General features: G+C 46.8%; 1 protein-coding gene across 6 annotated transcripts; it reads right to left on the bottom strand.

Moving 5' to 3' along the window:
- Positions 1 to 415: 415 nt before the first annotated feature.
- TMEM209 (transmembrane protein 209) lies at positions 416 to 24983 on the bottom strand. 6 transcript variants are annotated; one of them, XM_083402177.1, is made up of 16 exons: positions 24882 to 24947; positions 22689 to 22812; positions 21944 to 22083; positions 21187 to 21245; positions 18490 to 18621; positions 16606 to 16847; positions 12922 to 13126; positions 11981 to 12156; positions 9684 to 9755; positions 9374 to 9470; positions 8930 to 9055; positions 7213 to 7310; positions 6211 to 6325; positions 5255 to 5352; positions 3547 to 3620; positions 416 to 2369 (listed from the first exon to the last, which is right to left on the bottom strand). In XM_083402177.1, the coding sequence occupies exons 3-16, from the start codon at positions 22078 to 22080 to the stop codon at positions 2315 to 2317; spliced, it is 1686 nt and encodes a 561-aa protein (XP_083258303.1). In that variant the 5' UTR covers positions 22081 to 22083; positions 22689 to 22812; positions 24882 to 24947; the 3' UTR covers positions 416 to 2314. The 6 variants fall into 6 exon arrangements, with proteins under 6 accessions (XP_083258303.1, XP_083258307.1, XP_083258302.1 ...); XM_083402181.1 differs by having other exon boundaries at positions 22703 to 22812; XM_083402176.1 differs by having other exon boundaries at positions 22689 to 22809.
- Positions 24984 to 25569: the final 586 nt, after the last annotated feature.

Raw genomic sequence — 25569 nt, 5'->3', positions numbered from 1 at the left:
GGTTTCCAAATGAGATGCAAAAGCTGCTCTCATCAGAAAAGAGATTTGGGGATGATTATCACAATTATAACATATAAAGGCTTGACATATCTCGCTTTGCATGTCACGAGTCTATCTCATATATTAGTTTCACCTTTTAAGTTGAATTACTGAAATAAATAAACTTTTCCACGATATTCTAATTTTCTGAGTTTCACCTGTAAATAGAATGGCTTCCTAAGAAGCTAAAGGTATAAGGCAGGAATGGGATTCCTGTGATGCAGCTGCCATCTGCTCTGGCCAGCACTGCCAATGGTCAGCGTGATGATGGGAACTGTACTACAACATTATCCGAAGGATCACAGGTTTTGTGATGTGAGGAGAGGCAAAAAAGAGGGAAGAGAAACGACCCAGAAAAGAGTCACACACAGACAAATCAAAACAGACGTTTTAATGGCAGCACCAAGACAGGTGTCAACAAAGGTTTCAGCTCCCTGAGGAAAGCATGACTCGGATCAGAAAAACGTAACACACAAGCTGCTGTCACAGCAATAGGTCTTAAGACCAGTGTCTATGGAAGCAGAAGCTGCCGCCCCCTGCCATCTCACCAGCCTGTTTACTCCTGCAAAATCCAGTACAAACACACTTTGTCAAGGCAACAAAAGAAGCTTTGCTTACAAAATATGCTGCTCTGGGTCACAACAAGATCTGTTGATATGTTGAGGGTTTCACAGAACTGAATTAAGAGATGCAGGGCTGCAGACCTCTAGCGGTAAATTAATTAAATTAGACCTACAAATTGTCCTGCGTGCTGTGGCTGCAAGGCAAATGAATTCTATTTTATGCTGAGAGTTTGTTTTGGAACACGCTATTCTTTAAAAGAGGGTGCAGTTTTCTGAAATAGCTTTGTTTGTCAAATGCCTGGGCACCAAGATGTACATGCTAAGGTTGGGGAGCTTTTCGCAGGGGAAGCCTAATTTTAAAAAGGTGTGGCGATTGTTCCAGCCGCTACTTCCTTTCCAAAACCACAGAGCAGCAAAATTGTTCCCTTGCAGACTGGAAAGGCCCCAGTGATATGACTGGAAGCAGAATTCGTTCATTAAAATACATATATATACCAAATTATCTAAAGACATGTGACGTCCAATCCATGCCAATCCTTTTCCCGCCCACCACACAGTCTTAACCTGGGAAGAAAAATAAACTACAGTGGTACCTCTAGTTGTGGACGGGATCCATTCCTGAGCTCCGGTTGGATCCTGAGGTTTTCGCAACCGAAGGTGCCTGTTCTGCGCATGCGCGCGGTAGAGCACTTCTGCGCATGCGGCGAAACCCAGAAAAATACTTCTGGGTTTGCTGCATGCGTATCCCGAAGGATACGTAACCAGAGGTGCTTGTAACTAGAGGTACCACTGTACTGGTTTATTTGGCAACAGGACTCATAGGGCAGTTTTGCTGCAATGGCAGTGTGATGTTCCACTCTTGTAGTTCTCTGCTTATCGGACTGCGTTGTGGAAGAAAGGCAGCTGCACGTCTATGCCATGGACTATTGGAAACCCCTACGCTTTAGATGCAGTTCACTTCGCAGAATCCCGTAGAAACATGAAATTTGAACCCCGACCAACCCAAAATACTACATCTCCCAAGGGCCCTGAGAAAAGGCCGTGTCAAAATGAAGTTTGCCTGCTGTTCTGCGCTGTTGGTAGAGGAGCTTGGAGTACTGTCACTTCAAAAAAGAAAAAAGGCAACGTAGATCATACAAAGTCATTTGTGCTCTAGAGATGAAAGGCACATACCTTTGTAACCAAGACTCAAAAGAAACCTGATTTGATGTATTTCTGTGGTTTGGGGCCTTGTACTTAAGATACACTGATGTGACCTTTTTTCTGACGTGGCAAAATGGAAGCAGCCTCCAAGAATACACAGCCTCACTTGAATAGTTTGGATCCAATTCAGCAATGCATTATCGACTTGGTGTCATGCTTATATGAATCTCCGGAGGCAGATGGTTTGTGTGGCAAACAGGCCTCCTGTTGTCGTCTAAAAGCAGCAGTCGCATTCAACAGAATGATATCCAAAAAGGTAATTCAGTCCATCTAGAAATGCTGTAACTTTCCCACTGTGATCCTCAAGTCAAGTCATTCACAGAAACCATTTGGTTTTGATGCTGAAAGTTTTTCATTATGATTCCAAATACAGTTTTTAAAAAACAAAGTCTTGCTTTATATATCCAAACCATGCTTTCAAGGTAGTAAGTTCAGCAAGCTGCTGAGTTCTCTTCCCAAACACAAGTCGGGGTGTTTATCCCCACGTGTCCTGCGACAGGGACTGGCAGCTAGTCTCCAAAAATCCACAAAACGTTCACACCAGATAAGCCAAGATTGACCCGCCTGCAAAAAATAGTTGATGCATTTCATATCAAGACATGCAAGTTATACCATTCATCATTAAATAAGAAATTTAAAATGTTAAAGTCTCATTTGAAGCTGGTGCACCAGGAGCGGGGTTAAGCTAAACCCCTCCATTCGATAACTGCATTCAGGACTCTCTATAGAAATATTGCTACTGATACACAGAAGCCAATTCTAATGTCCGTATTTATTTGATTAACTGGGCTTCATTCTCCTACTCCCACTTACCATATTTTTCGCTCTATAAGACGCACTTTTCCCCTCCAAAAAAGTAAGGGGAAATGTGTGTGCGTCTTCTGGAGCGAATGCAGGCGGGAGGCTCTGCTCAGAGCTCCTTTAAAGAGCCACATGGAGCGTGTGTGCAGCTCTTGGGGGCTTTTCCCCACACACTCCACGCACTTTTTAAAGGGAGCGTGGCTCTTGGGGGAGCCTTAGCTGCACGCAGCCTCTCCCAGGCAGGGGATGAAGGCTCCCCTTGCCCGGGAGAGGCTGCGCACGGCAAAACCAGAACAGCCAGCGGGATCACAGCACAGCGCAGCATTGCTGCGCAGCAATTCTGCTGCCTTTCCTGGCTTCTGGCTTAGCTGCGCAGCCTCTCCCGGGCAGGGGATGAAGGCTCTCCTTGCCCACGAGAGGCTGCGCACAGCTATCCCATAAGCCAGGACAGCCAGTGGGATCGCTTCTGGGATTCAGAATCCCCCCCCCCCCCGTTTTCCTCTTCCAAAAACTAGGTGCGTGTTATGGTCTGGTGCGTCTTATAGAGCGAAAAATACGGTAAAATAGGGAGTTTTGTTCGTCAAGCCTCCACCCCAATACATGCACATGCCAGCAATAATAAATGGGGGCCACTCCAGCTCATTTTCAGTCCTTCTTGCTAAATATTTCCACCTGCCATCCCTCCCCACTCTATTGGCTAGTATCTGTTCTCTTCCACCACTCTCCCCCTCCACCCTCAATGTGATGTGATAAGCTCTCTTCTGGGCAGGGAGCAGTTCACTTCTCCTTGTTTAGGGACACAGGAAGATGCCTTATGCAATTGCTGCCAGACTGTCGGGTTCCTCTATCTTGGTACTGTCCACACTGACCGAGAGAAGCTATTCAGTGGACAGTCCCAGCCCAGTGTTGGGTTCAGCAATACGCAGAAGGCCATACCTACCCAAGCATCCCAGATTCTTTAGTCTTGATGATGTACAGGAACATGAGCAAGGTGTGGAACAAGTTGTTTCTGCCCTAAATTGAAAGACAAAAGGGGTCCGAGTGAGCAGGAGGGGAGTCACGTGACAAAGACTTAGACTAAGCATGAGGGGCTCTTGCCCTTTGTATATTGTCGGATTGCAATACAGTGGTGCCTCGCAAGACGAAATTAATTAGTTCCGCGAGTTTTTTCGTTGTGCGAGTTTTTTCGTCTTGCGAAACACCACGGCGGGGAGGGGAGAAGCAGGGCAGCTGCCGCAGCCAGTCCTTGGACTCACCCATGCCTTGTGGACACCGCGCGACGCGGCTGCTAGAGGGCGGCGGGGCTCAGGAGCGCGACTCCAGCTGCAACGCTGGCTGCTGGCGGCAGCGGCTCTCTCAGAGGAGCGCGCGAGGGCGGTGGGCAGCGGCGCGAGGCAGCCGGAAGGTCGGCCGGAAGGTGGGAGGGAGCCGGAGGAGCGGGGAAGCGAGCATGCGTGCGTGCAGTGACCGTCGCCATGACAGGAGAGGCAGGGCCGTTTCGTCTAGCGAAGCAAGCCCTTAGGAAAATCCGTCTTGCGAAGCACCTCAGAAAACGAAAAACCCTTTCGTCTAGCGAGTTTTTCGTCTTCCGAGGCATTCTTCTTGTGGGGCACCACTGTACTGGAATTGCTTGCACCTCTGTAAGACCACTATGCACACACCTGGTTGGGCCAACTGAGAATCTAGCGCACGATACCGCATCTCCCAGACTCGAAAGCAGCTATACTTTTGGATAGCTCAAGCGTGAACTGTTTCTTCCCCCTTGTAGCTTCCTAAGTATCCTATACATTAAATGTGAGCTCATTCCCAGGACTGTGGGCCCTTATGCAGTTGAGGCTGCACCACCCACACCCAAGAGGGAGGGGTCAGCAGGTTCCCTCAGGGAAGCCCCCAGGGCTGCCGAAGTAACCAAAATATATTCAGGGCGAAACCACCTCTAAAACGCCAAAAAGCTGAAAACAGACCGATGAGGCTGAAAACACACCAATGGGGACTAAGCAAACTCAGTGACTGCATGCTGGTTGACAATTAGGGGAAAGAAGCAGCAAATTCAGGAGGGGAGCGGAAAATGTCATGTAGAAGCTTAGAAAAGGGAATTCTGAACAGCAGTACTCCATACCACAACATTTTGTTGCAGGGATTGTCGCTTATAAGGAAGGGTAACTGGCAAGCCTCGTTAATGGAGACGACCAGTACAGTGGTACCTCGGATTACATACGCTTCAGGTTACAGACTCCACTAACCCAGAAATAGTGCTTCAGATTAAGAACTTTGCTTCAGGATAAGAACACAAATTGGGCTCCGGCGGCACGGCAGCAGCAGGAGGCCCCATTAGCTAAAGTGGTACTTCAGGTTAAGAACAATTTCAGGTTAAGAACGGACCTCCGGAACGAATTAAGTACTTAACCTGAGTTACCACTGTACTTTGCTCCCTTCTCCCAGCCACAGATGCATCACCATGGTGCGAGGAAGACAGGTGACAGCTCAACAGGTGTGTGGAGACCGATGCCACGGAAATATCCTGTACAGCAGGCGGCTCATATCCCCTCCCACTGGACGCCTCCCTAGCAGTTTTGGAACACCACCCAATTTCTTCTGTGCTGATCTGCTGTCCTGGAGGCACCAATGGGAAGTTGCTACATTCCTACCTTTGGTAGACTGTAGACTTGTCGCTGGTAAATAAGTTCATAGTGGGGAGGGTTGACGCTACTCTGGTAGATGCAAAACAAGTTCTCGTTGGAGACGTCTGTGAACAACAAGTTCAGATTTTGCCTTGATTAACGGAGTTATTTGGCTGATGACAAGTGGTAAAAGGTAAAGGGACCCCTGACCATTAGGTCCAGTCGTGGCCGACTCTGGGGTTGCAGCACTCATCTCGCTTTACTGGCCGAGGGATCCGGCGTACAGCTTCCGGGTCATGTGGCCAGCAGGACTAAGCTGCTTCTGGCGAACCAGAGCAGCGCACGGAAACGCCGTTTACCTTCCCGCCGGAGCGGTACCTATTTATCTACTTGCACTTTGACGTGCTTTCGAACTGCTAGGTTGGCAGGAGCAGGGACCAAGCAACGGGAGCTCATCCCGTGGCGGGGATTCGAACCGCCGACCTTCTGATCGGCAAGTCCTAGGCTCTGTGGTTTAACCCACAGAGGCACCAGCGTCCCTTGATGACAAGTGGTAGAGGGAGGGAAATAATATCCAGCCATTTCCCCTCCCCCCCCCGAAACAACTCTGCAAAACCTCAGGAGCAGATGGGGATAGGCTTGGGGGGGGGGGGGAGAATGGCTGAAAATGACTTCTCTCCCTGGTCCACTGATAGAGGCCTTACTGTCAGCTGAGCAGCACCACTGGATACAACCCTGTGTGTTTGTTTATATAAAGTAAGATAATGCTACTCAACCCACAGCTTGTGGGAGACTGCTGGATGTATCTAAAGGCCATACTCAAAAAGTTTTATGAGGCTCCAATATGCATACAGAGCTCCATGTACACAAAGGCATTCCTGCTTGTGTGGAGCTTCCTCTGCTCTCGTGATCAACCATCATCAATGAGTGAGGGCAAAACACCGCCCCACCCAGCTCATAAAATGCTATAAGAGCCCCATTACCTGGTTTATCAGGCATTTGGATGAAATGTTGGGAGGTGAATGTTTTGCCATCGGGATATTTTGGATGAGGTGGCAGCCTGGAGTCAAGGTACGTGCAGAACACGTGCATGATAATCTGAAGAAAGAGAAAGAAATGCATTTTCCTCACCATCATTGGCAAGAAAATATCCCCAGAATAAGCCATAAATTCACTCTTCTTCTTAATACAAAACACAACCCTGTTCCCAGGCAACTGAATAAAGAATGACATGAATATGACCCTTACTAGCAAATACTTATATAGAAGCAAAAGTATACTAAGCAATTACCATATTTTTCACTCTATAAGATGCACCAGACCACAAGATGCACCTAGTTTTTGGAGGAGGAAAACAAGAAAAAAAATATCCTGAATCTCAGAAGCCAGAACAGCAAGAGGGATCGCTGCGCAGTCAAAGCAGCAATCCCTCTTGCTGTTCTGGCTTCTGGGATAGCTGCGCAGCCTGCATTTGCTCCATAAGACACACACACATTTCCCCTTACTTTTGGGGAGGGAAAAAGTGAGTCTTATAGACCAAAAAATACGGTAAGTGCATCTCTCTCTCTCTCTCTCTCAGCTTGCCGGGGTGCACTGAAGGAGGCGGAGGGAAATGAAATCCACATTCAACCAAGCTGGGACAGAGCCAAACAAACTCCTTAATGTCTGCTAACGACTTACTGTGTTTGCGTCACTTCAAAACAATTTTATTCTAGTGCTTTGAGAAAGTGTAGAGCTAGTTAAAAAATTTCAAGGTCAGTCCAGTACAGGCAACCTAGCAATCAGCTCAGATCCAAACAGAAAAGTTCGTACAAATGTGATACGTTTCATGTAACCTCGTTTAAGCACAAGAGGACTAAAATTAATGGTATATAACCCCTGCTTCCGAGTACTGCAATCTACATTCCCATCTAATTCTTACCGCTGCTGCTGAGCCGCGGAACCTTAATGGAATATATTCAGGGCAGACAACACACAAGACTTACTGCAGAGTCTGTGGGCAAATCAGTATCCCATTTCCGTGCTTTGAAGTCTCCGCCCCGATTCCACCGGAAAGAGCTCATGCACCCTCCTTGAGAAAGCTCTGTGGGTTGGCAGAATTGTACAGGGCGTTATTTGGGGGCGGAACTGGAGGAAGGTTTAACGAAAGAGATTCTGTTCCTGGAGCTTCAGTACCATTCAGTGACTGAAAGGGATAGTTCTAAAAGAGGGCTGTTCCCTTCAACACCTGTTTGACCAGACTTCATCAATCTGGTGCCCTCCAGATGTTTTGGACGATGGTGCTGACGGGAGTTGTAGGGAGCCAAGTTGGCAAAAGCTGGTTTAGAAGGATATACCTGAAGGAGCATCTCCACCCTCATCATTCTGCCCGGACACTGAGGTCCAGTGCCGAGGGCCTTCTGGGGGTTCCCTTGCTGCGAGAAGCCAAGTTACAGGGAACCAGGCAGAGGGCCTTCTTGGTGGTGGCACCACCCTGTGGAACACCCTCCCACCAGATGTGAAATAGAAAAACAACTACCAGACTTTTAGAAGACATCTGAAGGCAGCCCTGTTTAGGGAAGCTTTTAATGTTTAATAGGTTTTTGTATTTTAATATTCTGTTGGAAGCCGCCCAGAGTGGCTGGGGAAACCCAGCCAGATGAGCGGGGTATTAATAATAATAATAATAATAATAATAATAATAATAATAATAATAATTACTTCCATGTGACAGCCCTTGATTTATTTGAAGACATCTGAAGGCAGCCATGTTCAGGGAAGCTTTTACTGTTTAAAAACTGCAATTAATCCAGAATGCGGCAGCTAGACTGGTGACTGGGAGTGGACACCAAGACCATATAACACTGGTCTTGAAAGACCTACATTGGCTCCCAGTACGTTTCCGAGCACAATTCAAAGTGTTGGTGCTGACCTTTAAAGCCCTAAACAGTCTCAGCCCAGGAAACCTGAAGGAATGTCCAGCGCCAAGGGCCTTATGGTGGTTCCCTCCCTGCGAAAAGCCAAGTTACAGGGAACCAGGCAGAGGGCCTTCTCGGTGGTGGCACCCACCCTGTGGAACGCCCTCCCACCAGATGTGAAATAGAAAAACAACTACCAGACTTTTAGAAGACATCTGAAGGCAGCCCTGTTTAGGGAAGCTTTTAATGTTTAATAGGTTTTTGTATTTTAATATTCTGTTGGAAGCCGCCCAGAGTGGCTGGGGAAACCCAGCCAGATGGGCGGGGTATAAATAATAATAATTATTATTATTACTTCCATGTGACAGCCCTTGATTTATTTGAAGACATCTGAAGGCAGCTATGTTCAGGGAAGCTTTTAATGTTTAATAGACTATTGTATTTTAATATTCGGTTGGAAGCCGCCCAGAGTGGCTGGGGAAACCCAGCCAAATGGGTGGGGTATAAATAATAAATACTTATTATTATTATTATTATTATTATTATTATTATTATTATTATTATTATTTCATTTGATTTCAGCCTGTGGAAAACTTCATCGGGATCACCATTAAGTGCTATACTGCCAATCTGTAATATTGTTGTTTTAAACTCAAGACCCTCCCTTCTACTACCACACCTCTGCCTTAGCAGAGGCCAAAGTGCAGAGGCCTGGCTGATGCAATAGCAGCTTGCTGAAAACCAATGCTATTTATACCGAGCGTAAAAAAGCCCCAAAATGCACACCAGCGCCTTGACTCTTTACCTTTGATCCTTTCAACCAAATATTCCTGGTTTGGTGTAAGGTCCAGATACTGCACTATTGTGTTCAGTGTGGGAATGAGTGGAGCTTTAACCAGGGCTGCTTGCTTCAGACTGCTGATGCTGGCATCTGCAAAAACAAAAGGCCATGAGCCCGCCAGACAGGAAAAGCCCCAAAAGTTCTAAGATAAGTCATGATAAGGGCTGCTCACTTCCTTTTATTTAATCTACAAGGTTATGTTCTGCTACCCACAAACATGCAAATATATCTGTACAGTGTCCCAGTAGATCACAACAACCTGACCCGACTCTGCCTCTAAAAATAAACAAATGTGGCGTCCAAAGGGTGTTCCCAGATATTACCAAGTGGTAAAAATAGTGGGCTATTTCCCCTATTTCACCTTCAACAGGAGATAACAGGCCACAAGTTTTATGGAAGTCAACGTACCTCCAATTTGCAACTCTGGGCACCCCATTCTCCGCATCTGAGTGCTCACGGACTCAATCTCCTGAACGAGGGGCACTAAAATTGTTTCATTGATCCACTAAATGGCAGAAAGAAAGAAAGAAAGAAAGAAAGAAAGAAAGAAAGAAAGAAAGAAAGGTAAGCTGATCTGCATCTTGGGCTTTCAAGCCATTTCAGTTTGTCCCACACAGCAATCTGTCAGCCATCCCTCCTTAGCTTAATTTGACTATTTATCCCCCAAATCAAACAAGAAGTCACCTGTTTGATTTCAAAGGCCAGCGGCAGAACTCACGTTTCTGAATTTAGCAGTCCAGGAGTCCATGTGATCCAGAAGTTGCCTACTCATTGACACTCTTGCCCAAACCTGAATGAGAAAACAAGATGGTCTCAGTATGTCAACTCAGTCCAGTCATTGTATGATTATTATTATTTACATCCTCCTATCTTCTTGAAACATAGTAAGCAAGTTATAAAGTCGCAAGTCTTTTAAACTTTTATTTTATCTATACCCCGCCCATTTAAAAACAAAATAAACCATCTGTCAGAGCTGGCTCCGGGTCCCAGCTCACCAAGGACCAACGCTAGCCGATCGTACAGTATCAAAGTCTTTATTGAAGAATAGTCTCCATTTACAAGTCTCAGCGTCCCAGCCCTACGTCTGGACTTTAGACCGGCGAAGCTCTGTCTGGATCTCCACCCCCTGTGCACCAGCTTAAGACTCTAATCTTACTCCACCTCTTCCTTCTCTCTCTCTTCCTCTGGGTCTTACTACCCCCCGGGGTCTCATTCCTCCTGGACTCTTCCGACGCAGAGCTTGACCCCTCTGACTCCTCCCCCTCTCTTCGGCGGGCTTTAGGACCTGGCTCCCTACCCGGGCTGCCCACCTTGCCGCCCTCCTGTACATTTGAACTTGGCGCGCGCGCGCGTTTTACTTTCCGGATGACCGTTTCCTCGCTCCCTGACGAGGGTGTGGTCATTCCTGCCTCACGTTCTCCCTCTGCCTGCGCGCTCCCTGATCCCGATGCCTTGGACTCCTCCCCCTTACTGCACTCTGGGGGGGACGCTGGTCCGGATTTCCAGCTGCTACTCTCTGAGTCCCCTCTGGCCCCTTCTTCCCGAGGTGTCCCCCTGGGCACTCCCCTTGCCCTGACCATGGGGGCCCCTTTCTGTGAATCCTCCGAGTCACTGGAGAGACTCAGAGACCTCGGACTACTGTCGCCGCTGACATTTCCTTCCGACTCCTCCCCCTCGCTCTCCGTTTCTTCCCTCTCCTGTGACTCTGCTCCTGAACCCCTGACACCATCAAACAATAATAACAACCAGATCAAATACAAAAAAGTCACAATCACTTTAAAATAAACAACTTACCGTATTTTTTGCTCTATAAGACTCACTTTTTCCCTCCTAAAAAGTAAGGGGAAATGTGTGTGCATTTTATGGAGCGAGTGCAGGCTGCACAGCTATCCCAGAAGCCAGAACAGCAAGAGGGATTGCTGCTTTCACTGCGCAGCGATCCCTCTTCCTGTTCTGGCTTCTGAGATTCAGAATATTTTTTTTTCTTGTTTTCCTCCTCCAAAAACTAGGTGCGTCTTGTGGTCTGGTGCATCTTATAGAGCGAAAAATACGGTATATCAAACAAAGCAGTATCAATAACCCATTAGAGTCTAATAGTAAACAACTATTACTACTCCCAAATGCACGCTCCAATGCAATTTTACTCTGAATTCAGTCTTCCAGTTCACTATTAAGTACATGCACTTGTAGTGATTTGCCACCAACATGTACAGTGGTACCTCGGGTTACATACGCTTCAGGTTACATACGCTTCAGGTTACAGACTCCGCTAACCCAGAAATAGTATTTTGCTTCAGGATGCGAACAGAAATTATGCAGCGGCGGTGCAGTGGCAGCAGCGGGAGTCCCCATTAGCTAAAGTGGTGCTTCAGGTTAAGAACAGTTTCAGGTTAAGAATGGACCTCCGGAACGAATTAAGTACTTAACCCGAGGTACCACTGTAATGACTCTAGAGCACTGGTCTTCAGCTGGTGGGTTGGGACCTGAACTAAGGTGAATAGCACTAAAGGTAAAGGGACCCCTGACCATTAGGTCCAGTCGTGGCCGACTCTGGGGTTGCGGCGCTCATCTCACTTTATTGGCCAAGGGAGCCGGCGTACAGCTTCCTTCCGAGTGGCCAGCATGACTAAGCCGCTTCTGGCAAACCAGAGCAGTGCACTGAAACGCCGTTTATCTTCCCGCCGGAGTGGTACCTATTTATCTACTTGCACTTTGACATGCTTTTGAACTGCTAGGTTGGCAGGAGCAGGGACCGAGCAACGGGAGCTCACCACATCGCGGGGATTCGAACTGCCGACCTTCTGATCAACAAGTCCTAGGCTCTGTGGTTTAACCCACAGCGCCACCCGCATAGCAGTAACACCATATAAATATATTGGGGGAAGTAGGGGGGTCCCCAAAAGCATGTTTGGGTTAAATGTGGGCCTGGATGTGAAAAGGTTGAAGACTGATGTTCTGGAGGTGCCATTCAGAAGGAAACAATTCCCTACTGCCCTGATGCCAATTTCCGTTTACCTCTTCAGCGACCTGCTTGGAGCTCAACTCAGCTTCATCTTTGTGGGCCGATGGGGCTTGGGACCTGCAGGCAGGTTGGTACTGGAATTTCCTGAGCATCTGGGCATAGTCTGCCATGGACCGGCTGTAGTTCCAAAAGGTTGGGCTGCTAGAAGGAGAACTGGAATCTGTGCTCCCTGTAAAAGGTAAAGGACCCCTGGACAGTTAATTCAGTCAAAGGCAACTATGGGGTTGCGGCGCTCATCTGGCTTTCAGGCTGAGGGAGCCAGCGTTTGTCCACAGACAGCTTTCCGGGTCATGTGGCCAGCATGACTAAACCTCTTCTGGTGCAATGGAACCCCGTGACAGAAACCAGACCACACAGAAATGCCGTTTTTACCTTCCTGCTGGAGCGGTACCTCTTTATCTACTTGCACTGGTGTGCTTTTGAACTGCTAGGTTGGCAGAAGCTGGGACAGAGCAACAGAAGCTCACTCCGTCACGGGGATTCGAACCACCAACCTTCTGATCAGCAAGCCCAAGAGGCTCAGTGGTTTAGACCACAGCGCCACCGTGTGCTCCCTGTAATTATCCAACCACAAGCATGCAAAAGAAATTATGGGAAGAAGAAGAGGAGTTTGGATTTGATATCCCGCTTTATCACTACCCAAAGGAGTCTCAAAGCGGCTCACATTCTCCTTTCCCTTCCTCCCCCACAACAAACACTCTGTGAGGTAAGTGGGGCTGAGAGGCTTCAGAGAAGTGTGACTGGCCCAAGGTCACCCAGCAGCTGCATGTGGAGGAGCGGGGAAGCAAACTCAGTTCACCAGATTACAAATCTACTGGCTACGGGAATCTACAAATCTATGGGAACTGGCTGGCAAGGCTTTCATAGCTATGGACATATACGAATACTCTATCAGGTGGGGCGGAAGACATCATTTATGTGGAGAATTGCTTACCCAACTGAACTCTGTGCAGCTTCTCCTCCTCGCTTCGAAGGAAGTTGTCCAGAGACCTGAGGTCTGTCATATAGTCTTCCTTGCCAGTCGGGGAATTGTATACAGTTGGCGAAGAGCGATACCGTGACCTTATTCCACTGCTATCCATTGGGCCGATGCTGGTGGGGTATGGTGAAGTGCTTGGGGAAGGGCTAAAAGGGGGGACCTGGGCAAAACAAAATGGAATATACTAATAGATAGATAGATAGATAGATAGATAGATAGACAGACAAGTAGATAGATAGATAGATAGATAGATAGATAGATAGATAGATACAGTGGTACCCCGCAAGACGAATGCCTCGCAAGACGGAAAACCCGCTAGACGAAAGGGTTTTCCGTTTTTCGATGCGCTTCGCAGGACGAATTTCCCTATGGGCTTGCTTCGCAAGACGAAAATGTCTTGCGAGTCTTGAGATTTTTTTTCGCTCCCCACCCCCTTTTTCTAAGCCGCTAAACCGCTAATAGCCTTTTAGCAGCTAATCCGCTAATCCCTTAAACCTTTAATAGCCGCTAATAGCCGCTAAACCGCTAATAGCGGTAATCCGCTAAGCCACTAATAGGGTTGCTTCGCAAGACAAAAAGACCGCTAGACGAAGAGACTCGCAGAACGAATTAATTTCGTCTTGCGAGGCACCACTGTAGATAGATAGATAATTTATTACGGTCAGAGACCAGCTTATAAAACACACTTGGGGGTACAGTCCCAGAAGGAAAAACAAACAAACAAAACAATGTACAACAATAAATTTAAAATCTATAAATGCGATAAGCGTACAGACACTTAAAACTTTAAGATAAACTACCGCAGAGAGCTGACCCAGAGTTACCCATGGAACAAGGTTTGGGGATTTTCGAACTAGTTTGAGTCGGGAGATGGTCTGCGCCTACAGATCTGTACACAGAATCTGGTGACCATCCGGGTCGTCTTCTGATCTTTGCCAAACACAGAAGGATTTAAGTATAAATAGATTAAATAGAATTTTAAAGGTAAAATAAGGTTAGAATGTGTTAAGATGATTGTAGGATAGATAACAGAGGAAGATGGAAAGGAATTGCTGAAACATTTGACAGAAGTGGAATACAAAAAGGGAGGTGCAAGGAGGTAGGTGAAATAAGTGAATGAAAGATAAGATATTGAAATGGTTTGTGTGTTTTAAATTGTTATTTGTTTGGTATTGTTAGTTAGTTTAATGTGTTAGTGTATTGCATTGTTAGTTTAATGTGTTAGTGTATTTGTATTGTATTGTTTCCTTTTTTTTTGTTTTTTGTTTTTCCCCCCTTCTTGTTTTGTAGTGTTTAAATTGTTTAAAAAGCAATAAATATTATATGATCTATGCCAAACAGGAAAAGGTCAATTTTTTGCTTTTCTGGGAGGTCAGCAAGCCTCACCAGTAGGGGTTCAATGGTCTTACTACGTGCCTATTCATAAAAGGGACATCTAAAGAACAAGTGCTCTGGGCTTCCTATCTCCCTGGAATATACTGGGAATCCCAACATGTGGATGAGTGATCTCTCCCCGTTTATTTTCCATCAGAGAGCTGCAAAGTTTTTTTTGGTTTTTTTAAAGAAACACTAACTTTTATTCATGCCTCTGGCACTTGGCCCAAAGGGGGTACAAAAAGGTGGGAAAATCTGGAAAGAATTCCACCTCTGCGTTGCAACAGCATAAGCTCATGTCATCTGAGGCGGTTGAAATCAAAGCCATGTTGGAGCAGGGAAGCGGTCAAGGGTGCAAGTCTTAAACACACAGACCTCATCAGTCAATAAACCCACACTTCCAGCCTCAGCCTCCCTATCCACAACTGTAAAATGGGGAGAGGCAGTGTGGTGTAGTGGTTAGTGCTGAACTGGAAGAGACCAGAGTTCAAATCCCCACTCAGCATGAAACACACTGGGCCAGTCGCTGCCTCTCAGTTCAACCCACCTTACAGGGTTGTTGTCAGGCCCATGCAGGGAATGGGGTAGCCAATGTACACTTGCTCTGGGCCATGGAGGGCTAAGCCAGCTGGGGACCCCCACCAGGGGCCTGCTGGACTTAACACTATCATGCCAAGAATACAATGTTCTGGACTTCCATCAACCGCATCTGAAGATTTTTCAGTCTTTATCACTTAGTCTACATTTCTTAATTTCCCTATTACTTTTAATTGTCCTTAACTAATAACTCTCTTCATAATCTTCTCTGCAATATTTTGCATAATCATCCTTACAAAACTTCTTGCAGTCCTACTAGCATAACCTGTTTATTACAATTGCTTTTCAAATAGTTCAAATAATTACTCAAGTCCTCTGAGAATCTCTGGTTCCGCAGGTTTCTGATCCTTCCTGTCATCTTATCTAATTCTGCATAGTCCATTAATTTTGTCTGCCATTCTTCTTTCATCAGTAATTCTTCTTGTTTCCATTTCTGCGCCAATAATACTCTTGGGGCTGTTGTTGCATATAAAAACAATTTACTATCCTGTCTATTAATATCCTCCCCTACAATGCCAAGTAAAAATGCTTCTGGTTTCTTAATAAATGTATATTTCAACATATTTTTCATACATTCCCACCACATGTGATAAAAATATTCTTCTTTTTCTTTACATTTCCAACATTTATTACTTGTTTTATACATTTTGGCTAATTTGTTGTGAGCATTTTAATGAGGAGTGAGGAGAGCCATGCTCTTCACCTTGAGCTGCTTGGAGGAAAAAATATAAATGCAGCAAAATAACTGCAACATGCATGTGTGCATGAGTGCCCACACAGAGTGCTTTGAGCACTAAATGAAAAAACATTTTTATAAATACTTGTTGGTATTATATCAACAACCTCAGATATGCAGATGACACAACTTTGATGGCAGAAAGTGAGGAGGAATTAAAGAACCTCTTAATGAGGGTGAAAGAGGAAAGCGCAAAATATGGCCTGAAGCTCAACATCAAAAAACCGAAGATCATGGCCACTGGGCCCATCACCTCCTGGCAAATAGAAGGGGAAGAAATGGAGGCAGTGAGAGATTTTACTTTCTTGGGCTCTATGATCACTGCAGATGGTGACAGCAGTCACAAAATTAAAAGACCCCTGATTCTTGGAATAAAAGTGATGACAAACCTAGACAGCATCTAAAAAAGCAGAGACACCACCTTGCCAACAAAGGTCCATATAGTTAAAGTTATGGTTTTCCCAGTAGTGATGTATGGAAGTGAGAGCTGGACCATAAAGAAGGCTGATCGCCGAAGAATTGACGCTTTTGAATTCTGGTGCTGGAGGAGACTTGACAGTCCCATGGACTGCAAGAAGATCAAACCTCTCCATTCTGAAGGAAATCAGCCCTGAGTGCTCACTGGAAGGACAGATCCTGAAGCTGAGGCTCCAAGACTTTGGCCACCTCATGAGAAGAGAAGACTCCCTGGAAAAGACCCTGATGTTGGGAAAGATGGAGGGCACAAGGAGAAGGGGACGACAGAGGACGAGATGGTTGGACAGGGTTCTCGAAGCTACCAGCATGAGTTTGTCCAAAATGCAGGAGGCAGTTGAAGACAGGAGTGCCTGGTGTGCTCTGGTCCATGGGGTCATGAAGAGTCGGACACGACTAAACGACTAAACAACAACAAAAGTATTATATGAGGAAAGACTAATGAGAAAGCTCTGTACCTTACTGTAGCAGCTGCTTGGGGAGTAGCTCATAGCAGCACTGTAAGAACCAGAGCTGCTGCCCGACAGAGCCTGGAGCTGAGGGCTGTAGCCAGACATGCAGCTGGAGGCAAATTTTGGGCTGGCACTAGGCGAGCGGGAAGGGCTGTAGCTCAGCACACTCTGCCCCTGGATGGGAGGAGAAGGCGTCGAAGGAGGAGTTTTCTTTGGCGTCAGCTCACGGGGTGGAGTAGTCTGGACAGCTGAAATTGAAATTTTTAAATATATATATATATTTAAGCTTTAGAAAGTTTCTGCAACTTTATCCCTTACACAGCCCAACAGGAAAACAACAAGAATCCCCCGACAGCATACGAATCAATCTGGCTAACCTGATTCAAAAATACACACGCACACCCCGCTCACACACAAATACAATTCTCACTACAGCCAACCAAAGACAACCAACCACACTCTAAGCCGTACCCAACCTCTCTCACCACCAAGGAAATACAACAAGTGAATAGTAAGAGAACCCATACAAGTACAGTGGTGCCCCGCAAGACGAATGCCTCGCAAGACGGAAAACCCGCTAGACGAAAGGGTTTTCCATTTTTCAATGCGCTTTGCAGGACGAATTTCTCTATGGGCTTGTTTCGCAAGACGAAAATGTCTTGCGAGTCTTGAGATTTTTTTTTGCTCCTCACCCCCTTTTTCTAAGGCGCTAAACCGCTAATAGCCTTTTAGCAGCTAATCCGCTAATCCCTTAAGCCTTTAATAGCCGCTAATAGCCGCTAAACTGCTAATAGCGCTAATCCGCTAATAGGGTTGATTCGCAAGACGAAAAAACCGCTAGACGAAGAGACTCACAGAACGGATTCTTTTTGTCTTGCAAGGCACCACTGTAACGCTGACACAACCCCTCACAGACACTAAATAAAATAATAGAAGGATAACCACCCCACGCCCCCTCTTCCCTTCCTTCTTCTTCCTAATTATTTAAACCAATTCATAAACCAAGAACTGATACAGTCACCACTAATAACGAAATATATGTTGTAGATATTTTCCCACATTTGTTATGCTATTTTTGTGATATACAAATAACATGAGAAAACTTGGTATATTTATTTGTATAACATTATTCTTATTTATAAAACCTAATAAAGAAGAAAAGAAGGTTTCTGCACATCCCACAGGATCGTATATATGTCAAGGAACTCAGCCATTTTATTTCCTTTTTAAATTTTCTGCTGTTTCTGGTGTGCTTTGCAGAGAAAGCTTGGCGGGCGACAACAGGCTGCTGGGGGCACACCAAGCACAGCTACATTTAAGATCAGGTAAAAAGGTAAAGGGACCCCTGACCATTAGGTCCAGTCGTGGCCGACTCTGGGGTTGCGGCGCTCATCTCGCTTTATTGGCCGAGGGAGCCGGCATACAGCTTCTGGGTCATGTGGCCAGCATGACTGAGCCGCTTCTGGCAAACCAGAGCAGCGCACGGAAATGCCATTTACCTTCCCGCCGCAGCGGTCCCTATTTATCTACTTGCACTTTGACGTGCTTTTGAACTGCTAGGTTGGCAGGAGCAGGGACCAAACAACGGGTGCTCACCCCGTCGCGGGGATTCGAACTGCCGACCTTCTGATCGGCAAGTCCTAGGCTCTGTGGTTTAACCCACAGCGCCACCCGCATCCCGTAAGATTAGGTGCTCCCACCCTATTGCCTTGCCCTTGCCCTCCTCAACAAGATGATCTGTCAAATACATGACTTTCCCCATACAAAATATCAACTACACACCACTTCCATTGTGTTAGTATTTGCATGGGTGCTCCAAATGTTTTGAATAAGTTACTTCAATTGCAGAGTTGTTGTTTTTTTAATCTGCATTTTAATCTGCATTCCTACCTGCATTCTGCAACCCCAGGAGGGTCTGCTGTCCAGGACTCATAACCAAGCTGGTTGGAGCCATAGTATATTTAAAATACCTCCAGAAGTCAAATAAGGCATTAAGGCTGAACAAAGACGCAAATGCAAGTTCTAGAACAAAACAGAAGATTACAGTAAGAGTTTGTGAACGGAATGAGATAGGTAACAATTTAAACAGCCAGCCACTCATCGGTTTTATCGTACGAAAGATGCTGGTTTCACCAGGTAATCGGGATTATCAAAATATTTGAACAATCAAGAAATTTAGTATGGAAAGTGTTGGTCCGTAGCAGAAAAGGGGGGTGGGTAGAATTCAGACAATTCTTAATCGACTTACGGCAAGCCACAGGTACATGGAAATTCCAGTCTCACTGAATTTATGCAGTTGCCTGGCAACCAGAGCAGTCAAGAGCAATTAATACTTTATAATTTGTCACATATATATGCACTTACAGGGACGCGGGTGGCGCTGTGGGTAAAAGCCTCAGCACCTAGGACTTGCTGATCGAAAGGCCGGCGGTTCGAATCCCTGCGGCGGGGTGCGCTCCCATCACTCAGTCCCAGCGCCTGCCAACCTAGCAGTTCGAAAGCACCCCCGGGTGCAAGTAGATAAATAGGGACCGCTTACTGGCGGGAAGGTAAACGGCGTTCCGTGTGCTGCGCTGGCTCGCCAGATGCAGCTTTGTCACGCTGGCCACGTGACCCGGAAGTGTCTGCGGACAGCGCTGGCTCCTGGCCTCTAGAGTGAGATGAGCGCACAACCCTAGAGTTTGTCAAGACTGGCCCGTACGGGCAGGGGTACCTTTACCTATATGCACTTAGCAACTCACAGAAATGGTCTAACCAGAGGTAGCACCAGTCACAGATGATGGCACTTGTAATGCTGAACTATTTTTAAGGGAACGAAAGGGAGGAAATTTGCACCACCGAGGTGGGGGGGGGGAGGCTGGAGGGAGGAGAGGTGCAGCCCTGAAACTAACTCCTGAAACACAGACCAGAGTTTGCAGGAAGCTAGTGTTGTGTCCGCACCTGATCATGTTTACCTAATATGGATGGAACCTAGACGGAGGGATAAGCAAGCATGGGGACAGCAAGGTGGCATTAAACCCTACAATATGGCTTTATACCCTTATGAAGAATGGTTGAGGGAGCTGGGCATGTTTAGCTTGGAGAAGAGAAGAGTGAGAGGTAATAGAACCCCATCTTTATCTGCAGGGATGTCAAATGGAGCAAGCTTTTCTCCTGCTCCAGAGAGGAGGACTCAAACCAGAAGGACACAAACTACAAGAAAGGTTTCAGCTGAACATTAGGAAAAACTTTTCAATATCTACATGCAGCCGCTGGGAGAGATCATCAGGGGGTTTGGGCTGGGTGTCCATCAATATGCAGATGATACTCAGCTCTACCTTTCTTTCAAATCAGAACCAGTGAAGGCGGTGAAGGTCCTGTGTGAGTGTCTGGAGGCGGTTGGAGGATGGATGGCGGCTAACAGATTGAGGTTGTATCCTGACAAGACAGAAGTACTGTTTTTGGGGGACAGGGGGTGGGCAGGTATGGGGGATCCCTGGTCCTGAATGGGGTAACTGTGCCCCTGAAGGACCAACTGCGCAGCTTGGGAGTCATTTTGGACTCACAACTGTCCATGAAGGCGCAGGTCAATTCTGTGTCCAGGGCAGCTGTCTACCAGCTCCATCTGGTGCACAGGATGAGACCCTCCCTGCCGGCAGACTGACTTGACAGAGTGGTGCATGCTCTGGTTATCTCTCGCTTGGACTACTGCAATGTGCTCTATGTGGGGCTACCTTTGAAAGTGACCCAGAAAGTACAACTAATCCAGAATGTGGCAGCTAGACTGGGGACTGGAAGTGGCTGCTGAGACCACATAACACCAGTCTTGAAAGACCTACATTGGCTCCCAGTACATTTCCAAGCACAATTCAAAGTTTTGGTGCTGACCTTTAAAGCCCTAAACGGCCTCAGTCTAGTATACCTGAAGGAGCATCTCCACCTCCATCGTTCTGCCCAAGCACTGAGGTCCAGCGCCGAGGGCCTTCTGGCGGTTCCCTCACTGAGAGAAGTAAAGCTACAGGGAACCAGGCAGAGGGCCTTTTCGGTAGTGGCACCCGCCCTGTGGAATGCCCTCGTATCAGATGTCAAAGAGAAGAACAACTACCAGACCTTTAGAAGACATCTGAAGGCAGCCCTGTTTAGGGAAGCTTTTAATGTTTGATGCATTACGGTATTTTAATATTTTGATGGAAGGCACCCAGAGTGGCTGGGGAAGCCCAGCCAGATGGGCGGGGTATAAATAAATTATTATTATTATTATTATTATTATTATTATTATTATTATTATTAAATCTTTCAGATAGTAAAAGTTGTTCAACAGTGGAATGGACTCCCTCGGAAGGTGGGGGAGTCTCCTTCTTTATGAGGTTTTCAAAAAGAGGTTGAATGGCCATCTGCCAGGGATTCTTTAGCTGTGATGACAACACTGTAGAGGGTTGGGCTAGATGACCCTTGGGTTGCCCTTCAAACTCTACAATTCTATGAAAAACCAAAACCCAGAGGATCACCTCCTCACTTCCTTTTTTTCTCCCTAAAGGCATAAATGCAGAGACATCCCCAGTCCATTCAACCAACTTCTACATTCTTCTGGGGTTTCAAAGTACTTACCAACATACCACAGTAACCAGCACGAAATGTTATAATAGGAACTGATTAGTTTTCCAGACCTGGGGGGGGGGGGGGGGGGAGAGAAGGAGACAAAGGTCATTCATAGCCCCACAGCATGGAAGCACCAACTACTTTTCAGTGATTCACAATAAATAGCTCACTCCTCACGATGAAGATACAACAATTTCCCCCAGCATGAACTTTATGGCTGGATTTCCAGCACCTCACAGTGGCCTCCCCGATTCTCTCCTCCAAATCTGGGCTATGAGAGATTGGTGTCTTCCACCCAACAGTCATCTGCCAAAGCAGAGCAGACACGTTTACTCATTAATAACACCTTTAAAATTTAATAGCATTTTAGAGCATCAGAAAGCACTTCCACAAACATTCTCTCTGTCATTTTTAAAACAGCCAGATACAGCCATCCCCTATATGGCTGACACCAAGAGAACGTGACTTGAAATCCTTCATGAATTCATGGGAGGATAAGAACAGAAATTGTGCTCTGGAGGTGCGGCAGCAGCAGGAGGCCCCATTAGCTAAAGTGTGCTTCAGATTAAGAACAGTTTCAGGTTAAGAACGGACCTCCGTAACGAATTAAGTACTTAACCCGAGGTACCACTGTATATATCATCCGAACGGGAGCTCACCCCGTCGCGGGAATTCGAACCGCCAATTCATAGTCACTGATGACTATGGGCCACAAGAAACCATCAGCAAGGATGCAGAATGAAGTTGGAGGGTTTGCCTCTCTTACATTTCAGTATAAATCATGCCAGCCATGGACAAGTTCAGAAGTCCCCATGCCAAGACCACTTTTTTTGCTTCAGTTTCTTTCCTCATCTCGATGGTCCTGTCAATGAGGGAAGCAGCTGGACCTTGTTCCCCCTTCATTGTCTGGAAAGAGCAGAGGGACAGTTAGTTGTAATAATAATAATAATAATAATAATAATAATAATAATAATAAATAAATAAAAAATTATTTATATCCTGCCCTCCCCAGCCGAAGCCGGGCTCAGGGCGGCTAACAACAATCAAATAATCAAACAATCAAATAATCCAACATTCTAAAAACATTTCATTATAAAAATTAATTAAAATCAAATTAATGGCAACCGTTAAGCAAAATTCTGTGCAGGTTGCCAGAGGAGGGAGTCAGGCTGGGCCCTGACCAAAGGCCTGGTGGAACAGCTCTGTCTTGCAGGCCCTGCAGAAAGATGTCAGGTCCCGCAGGGCCCTAGTCTCTTGTGACAGAGCGTTCCACCAGATTGGAGCCGCGGCCGAGAAAGCCCTGGCTCTAGTTGAGGCCAGCCTAACCTCTCTGAGGCCTGGGACCTTCAGGATGTTTTTATTTGCAGACCGTAGGTTCCTCTGTGGGGCATACCAGGAGAGGCGGTCCCGTAGGTACGAGGGTCCTAGGCCGTATAGGGCTTTAAAGGTTATATGAGAACATTTACTTAACGTTCAAAGAAATTAATATTTCAGTGCTAATTCAAGTGCACCTTCTCCTGTTTACCCCGGGTGTTGCCCAAAGCTGTGCGACCAGATGTCCCCTTCTTCCCTCGAAATCTTCTCAAGATGGTCTCTCAGCCTTCTACAGCAGATGGGGGGAGCCAATGGGGGCTGCTGGGAGAGGAAAGGGAAGTGCCACTATACAGGAGGAATTCCTTTCATAGAATTGTAGAGTTGGAAAGGACCAACCCCTTGCAATGCAGAAATCACAGTGATTACACTTGCAGATGGGCACTGTGGGATATCAGTTGTGCTTCCTTTAAAAGGTAAAGGGACCCCTGACAGTTAAGTCCAATCGCGGATGACTCTGGGGTTGCGGCGCTCATCTCGCTTTACTGGCCGAGGGAGCCGGTGTACAGCTTCCGGGTCATGTGGCCAGCAGGACTAAGCCGCTTCTGGCGAAACCAGAGCAGCGCACGGAAACACCATTTACCTTCCCGCTGGAGTGGTACCTATTTATCTACTTGCACTTTGATGTGCTTTCAAACTGCTAGGTTGGCAGGAGCAGGGACCAAGCAACAGGAGCTCACCCCGTCACGGGGATTCAAACAGTCGACCTTCTGATCGCCAAGCCCTAGGCTCTGTGGTTTAGACCACAGCGCCACCAGCATCCTTTACCTTTAGCCAAATTTTATATTGCAAGCTCCTCTCCTTGCATTCTGCACACTGATGAAGCCATATAAATAAGTAGTAAAGAGAACACACTGAACTAAATATAAAGCTCCTTTTTACAGTAAGCAAACATTATAGGTGCACTTCAGTTGTTTGACGTCAGGGGCTTAAAAGGGCCTTAGCCCACCAGTGACTTCCCTTTGGGCCGCATAGCTGCAAAGCAATTTTTTCCAGCAACATTACAAGGGCCTCTGCTCTGCCCCCAGTGTTAATTTTGTACCTTTGTCTTATTCCAATTGTCTTAATGCCATTTATAGAAATGCATTCATGGATTAAATTTTGTTTCTATTGAACACCACACCGCCCTGCGATCTTCAGACGAAGGGTGGCATGCAAATTTAGTAAACAACAATAGCAACATTAAGTTATTGGGCAGCTAATGAACACATTAAGTATTATTATAATTATTAGTTGCTTTACAGAAGGGAAAAAGCATTGAAACACCAGGGAACAGTAAAAAATACAAGCAATTTAAAACCAGGAGAGTTTTAAAAGAGAGAAAGAGGCTTTCAACTGGAATCTTGGGGCACAGGTCCATGTAAATCATACACTCTTGTGATCATTATATCGTTATTTATACTCTTCTCTCCCCCCCCCCCCAGGAAATTTACAGATGAGAACAGCTAAAAACATGGGGGGGGGGGCAATAATTAAAATACAATTAAACACATACACAAGTTCTATTAAAACATAGCTGAGTTGGTCAGAGCGTGGTGCTGATAGCACCAAGGTTGCGGGTTCAGTCCTCGTATGGGATAGCTGCCCATTCCTGCATTGCAGGGGGTTGGACTAGATGACCCCAGCGTCCCTTCCAACTCTACAATTCCACAATTCAAATAATTACAATAAAAACAGCATGCCGCCAGTCCCCTCATTAAAACAGTCGGGTCCCAAAAGAACGTTGGAACGGGAAGATCTCCTCCACCTGCAAAGCGGAGGGAGGACAAGGAGGGAGCCAGGCTGGCTTCTCGTGGCAGGGAGTTCCACAGCTGCCTGGGAGAAGCCACCACCGAGAAGGCCCTCTCCCGCGTGCCCACTGAACGTGCCTGGGAGGGTGGCAGGATTGGGACCAGGGCCTCCCCTGGGCAGATTCCCATGAGGGGAACAGGGTCCCTCAGGCAGCCTATGCCTCATTAGCCCAAGCTGCCTCATAATGTTAGGGGGCCAGCCGGGCCCACACTTCCTGGTCCAGCTACAAGGAGGTGGCCAGGGACTGATCCTGACACCGGCTGCTCCGCCCCACAGCGAGAAATGGGGCGCCCCACGCGCTCCCCCTTGGGCAGGGGCAGCCTGAGGCCCTCCAGGCGCTGCTGGACCACAACTCCCATCATGCCTAGCTACTGGCCGTGCTGGCTGAGGCTCATGGGAGTTGGAGTCCGGCAGCCTCTAGGGCCACAGGGCTCCCCGTCCCAGCCTCTGGGGCCCAACGGTAAACACGAGACGGGGCCCCTGGGAGCTGCCCCCCCAATTCAAAGGCAGGCAGACCAACCGCCTCGTCTCCCTTCACTCACCCCGGCAGCTCCTCACGCGGCTTCGTTTTTAAAGCGCGCATGCGCAGCGAGGCAGGCTCGGTTTTTGATTTTTTTTAAAAAAGCCAAACCTCTGACGACAGCAGAATTGGCTCGCACCAATTGGAGGAGGGAGAAGACAGCGGAGGCGGGAGCTGTCGCCGGGGCGACGGAAGGGTGAAGGCGGCGGTTGGTGGTTGCTCTCGCGCTCGGCTCCGATTGGGTCGCATCTGTTTCCCTCCCCTCCCCGCCCCCTTTCTCGTCACGACGTGGCCCCTCCCCTCCCTCTATTAAGCCGGTCGGTCGCTATCAAGTTTTGGCGGGAGAAACCGCTGAGGCGGAGCAAAGTTCTCTCTAGACGCCTCACGTTATATTATTATCACTTTTTTAAAAAATAATCTTTATTAATTTAAATGGCACACGTATACAAAGAATTTACAATCTCATACTGCAAAAAGGAAAAAAATTAAGAAATAGAGAAGAAAATACAGAAAAAAGAAGAAAAAGCAGATTTACATGCATAAAAAAAACCTAATTAATACTTAAATAAACACTTAAATAAAAAAGACCTCTGACAAAACGAGTCTTCCAATCATTCTCATTGTACTGTTTATACTGTCCTTTTTTCCGCAGTTTTGTATTCTTTAATATTGTTCCCGTCTACTCCACAAACAGTATTTTTTGGGTTTAC

Source organism: Podarcis tiliguerta (genome assembly GCF_965153285.1).
Source record: "Podarcis tiliguerta genome assembly, chromosome: 10".
Lineage (NCBI taxonomy): Eukaryota > Metazoa > Chordata > Lepidosauria > Squamata > Lacertidae > Podarcis > Podarcis tiliguerta.
Note: the sequence above shows the minus strand (reverse complement) of the source record. Positions and strands in the feature narration are given on the sequence as shown.

What these genes read in the sequence shown, in the direction of transcription:
- TMEM209 (XM_083402179.1), bottom strand. Translation starts at nt 22,080, where the DNA reads ATGAAGGGGGAACAAGGTCCAGCTGCTTCCCTCATTGACAGGACCATC. An exon ending in GGACTGCTAAATTCAGAAAC is followed by an intron (nt 9,471 to 9,683) that starts GTGAGTTCTGCC and finishes TCTGCCATTTAG; the next exon opens with TGGATCAATGAAACAATTTT. An exon ending in CCCAGAGTTGCAAATTGGAG is followed by an intron (nt 9,056 to 9,373) that starts GTACGTTGACTT and finishes TTGTTTTTGCAG; the next exon opens with ATGCCAGCATCAGCAGTCTG.